At 45.9% G+C, this 3,184-nt stretch overlaps 1 protein-coding gene across 1 annotated transcript; it reads right to left on the bottom strand.

Annotated features, from left to right (window-relative positions):
* Positions 1 to 1,093: 1,093 nt before the first annotated feature.
* On the bottom strand, positions 1,094 to 2,929 carry LOC123073778 (zinc finger protein STAMENLESS 1). The gene is made up of 5 exons (XM_044496814.1): positions 2,728 to 2,929; positions 2,251 to 2,369; positions 2,037 to 2,159; positions 1,865 to 1,946; positions 1,094 to 1,775 (listed from the first exon to the last, which is right to left on the bottom strand). Coding segments are annotated over exons 1-5 (783 nt in total). The 5' UTR covers positions 2,730 to 2,929; the 3' UTR covers positions 1,094 to 1,318.
* Positions 2,930 to 3,184: the final 255 nt, after the last annotated feature.

The raw sequence follows: 3,184 nt of genomic DNA, 5'->3' as shown, positions 1-3,184 counted from the left end.
TTGTCTTGAATAAAATAATAACAGAAGAACTGGTGAAAATTTATTTGTTAGGTTAAGTTTTGTCGTTTCTGTTTTTCTGACAATTTACGGCCAAACAATTCTTTTTGCTAATAACTTAATTTTTTTAGATATTTTTAAGCCAGTTTCCTCTAACTATCATGAAAAAATACATTAAAAAATGTTTTAAATAGCCTGCAATATCATCAATTGTTAGAAAGCTGAAGTTCTGGGTATTGACCTGGTCTCCAAAAAACAAGATAACCCAGAATTTGTTTATAATACTTATGCATAAACCAAATAAACTTATGATATTGTGAAAGCATGTCTTGAGATGAATCAATGTACGTGCATCGCAAAACAATATGCAGCTCTGCCCCTGAGGAGAAAAAAAAACACTGCACTGCATTGTTGACCTTTTGATGGTGATGATTTCAGAAATGATAACGCCGATGGAGTACTACCTGCATACCAGAAATTAATGTGCTGCAACAGCACGCCGGCAGGAAAGCTAGCTGTTCCATCAAAAAACGGTAGTCAATGTGCATGGCACTGCCCATAATCTTTTTCGAGAACACGTAGTACGGGACTGTACATAATCCAAAGGGTACTTCAGTGTAGCAAACACTATAGTTTTTTGAACCGGCCAGCTCATAATGTTGCCATCTTTACATTGGTTGACTTGCAGAGCCCATGTCAAATCACGTTTAATGTGGCATTGACATGCCAGGTTCTGAGCTCAAGTTGACGGTCTTGTGCAACTGGATTTGCCGTCTCCAGGTAGAGCAATTAAATGAAGTGACTAGTGAGTGCAAAATGATCGATTCTAATTCTTTTATTCAAACTGATTATGGGTTTAGTCGTTGACAGTGGAGTATTATTATGTTAAGAAAATCAACTAATGTAACAGTATTGAATCTTTAGTTTCACATAAATATGCTCACCGAACTATTTTATACTCAATTTCGTGTAACCTGTTTTAACTGAGCCTTCATGAATAATTTTTTTATTTCTAAATTAAAAATAATAACAATACCCAATTTCTCAAACATTTTACAGTAGAATGAAAAACATCAACTGGGGCAAGTCCATAAAACCAAAATGAGCACACAAATCAAAAACCGATATTAATAGATTAGTCACAAATTAAGCGCAAACATATTCAGTACTGCTTACCTACTAGAATTTCAAGGCAAATCAAACTTCTGAGACAGTTCCCTCTCATTGAGAGATATCCAAAAACTTAACAGCCTATCTTAAATTCTTAAGATAATTTCTTGGCTCTTTACACTAAATAGCTTAATTAGCTGCATCGATCAACTCAGGAGGAGGCATTGACATTTCTGGTGTGGCCGCCGCACCCGAAGCTGTAGTTGTGGTCTTCCTGCAGGTTCGCCGGCGCCGTCGACGGTGGCGCGGCGAGTGGAGCGCCGAAGCAGGAGGAGAAGCCGGCAGCGCGGCGCTGCTGCTGCTGTATCATTGCGTCGCCGGGGGAAACGGCGTGGCCGATGACGTAGTCGCCGACGGAGGGCGGCTGCTGGCGGGGAGGGGCAGGGTACGTCGCCGGGTAGCTCATGGGGTTCAACGCGGACGGCGTCGTGCTGTAGAGGTAATGGTACGACGGCGGCGTCTGCGGCGACACCCGCGGGTGCACCGGCCGGAACGGGTGGTGGCTCGGGTCTCCGACGACCCCGCCGCCGCTGCCGGTGAGGCCTCCCCTGAATCCTCCTCCCAGCATGACCGATGGAGCACTGCCTCCCATGTTCACATCCCTGAAACTGCAGAAGAGAAAGAAGTTCAGTGGTGGCCATGGAAAAACCCTAATCTCTTCAAGAATCGAGACGGCCGGCCATGGTAGGCAGTGCACCTCAACTGTGCGCCGACGGCGGAGAGGGTGTCGTTGCCGAAGACGAGCTGCCGGGCGCGGTTGAGGGTCTCGGTCTCCCTCTCTGAGCCAAGGAAAGTAAGATTACCAGCTTTGCATGGAAGAGAAAGTAGTAACAGCTAGCTAGGGTTGTGATCTGTCAGATGATGCTTGCCTTGGCGATGGCGGTTCATGTGGCCGCCCAGGGCTTGGGATTTGCCGAACTTGAGGGAGCAGAACCTGCACTGGTACACCTTGCCGGCCTCATCCTTCCCTCCGATGCTCTTCTTCTTTGTCCCTGATGAAACACATTTGCAAGTACATGTTAGTACCTCTATGCAAGTCCATCTTCAAATCGAATGAAATAGTTGATCTTTGGAGTTTCTTACTGGTTGCGTCGGCGGGGGCGGCGGCGCTGGATGCGGCAGTGGTCGTTGAGCTCTCCACGGCTTGCTTGCCGTACTCCTCCGGCAGATTGTTCAAGTCCAAGGGGCTCCCTTGTTGCCTCCTTTGTGAGTTGAAAACATCGATTAGTTCATGGAGATTCATACAATGATAAGCACTACAGGAACTCGGATGCAACAGACAAGTAGTGGTACTGGCTGCACCAAACTATCAATTAAAGTACCAATAAGAACAAAAAAATGTGTGGCACCACAAAAAACAAGCTGCTCATGGAGATCCACTCATTCTTGTTTGGCAACAGGAGCTTATGATAGAAAAAGTGTACTAATATGCAACTAGTTCGTTGTGAACTGCAGAAGAGAGAAGAGGATGAATAAACAAGAGACAGCAAGGAGAATAGTGTTTCAGAAGGGAAAGTGATGAGAGGGTAGTTGGCCGCGCTTGTAGAGGCTTCTTCTTACATGGTGGAGCAGGAGCAGAGAGAGCAGTGGTGTGAGAGGTGAAGAAACAGCAACAACTGAACACTCTATGATGCAATGGAGATTTTGGAAGGGGCCGGCCGGAGGAGAAAGGAAAAGGGAGGGGATATATATCGGGTGATGGTGGGGGTGGTGTGTTCAGTACATCATCAGTGGTGTGGAGTGTGTGTACTGTGCAGAGAGAGACAGAGAGACAGAGAGAGAGAGAGGGAGAGAGAGAGTAGCACTAGTATTATTGATGATTTAGTACCATGACACAAAAGCAAAAAGACACTGCAGTTTGGGGACATGAAATGCATTGGGGAGGAAAGGCTGTCTTAAAGTGTTGGTTTGGGGTGTGTAGAGATAGAGTGCACTAGAGGTTTAGGTGGAGAGAGAGAGAGAGAAGCCTGAAAGTTCTCTATCAGTTCACCTCTGCACACGGCCGCCCCTTTCTCTC

The sequence above is a fragment of the Triticum aestivum genome, chromosome 3D (genome assembly GCF_018294505.1).
Source record: "Triticum aestivum cultivar Chinese Spring chromosome 3D, IWGSC CS RefSeq v2.1, whole genome shotgun sequence".
Classification (NCBI taxonomy): Eukaryota; Viridiplantae; Streptophyta; class Magnoliopsida; order Poales; family Poaceae; genus Triticum; species Triticum aestivum.
This window is presented reverse-complemented; position numbering and strand designations above follow the sequence as displayed.

Coding starts and splice junctions, on each gene's coding strand:
- LOC123073778 (XM_044496814.1), bottom strand. Junction 2,160..2,250: donor CGCCCCCGCCGACGCAACCA/GTAAGAAACTCC, acceptor GTGTTTCATCAG/GGACAAAGAAGAAGAGCATC. Junction 1,776..1,864: donor GCCGTCGGCGCACAGTTGAG/GTGCACTGCCTA, acceptor TCTCTTCTGCAG/TTTCAGGGATGTGAACATGG.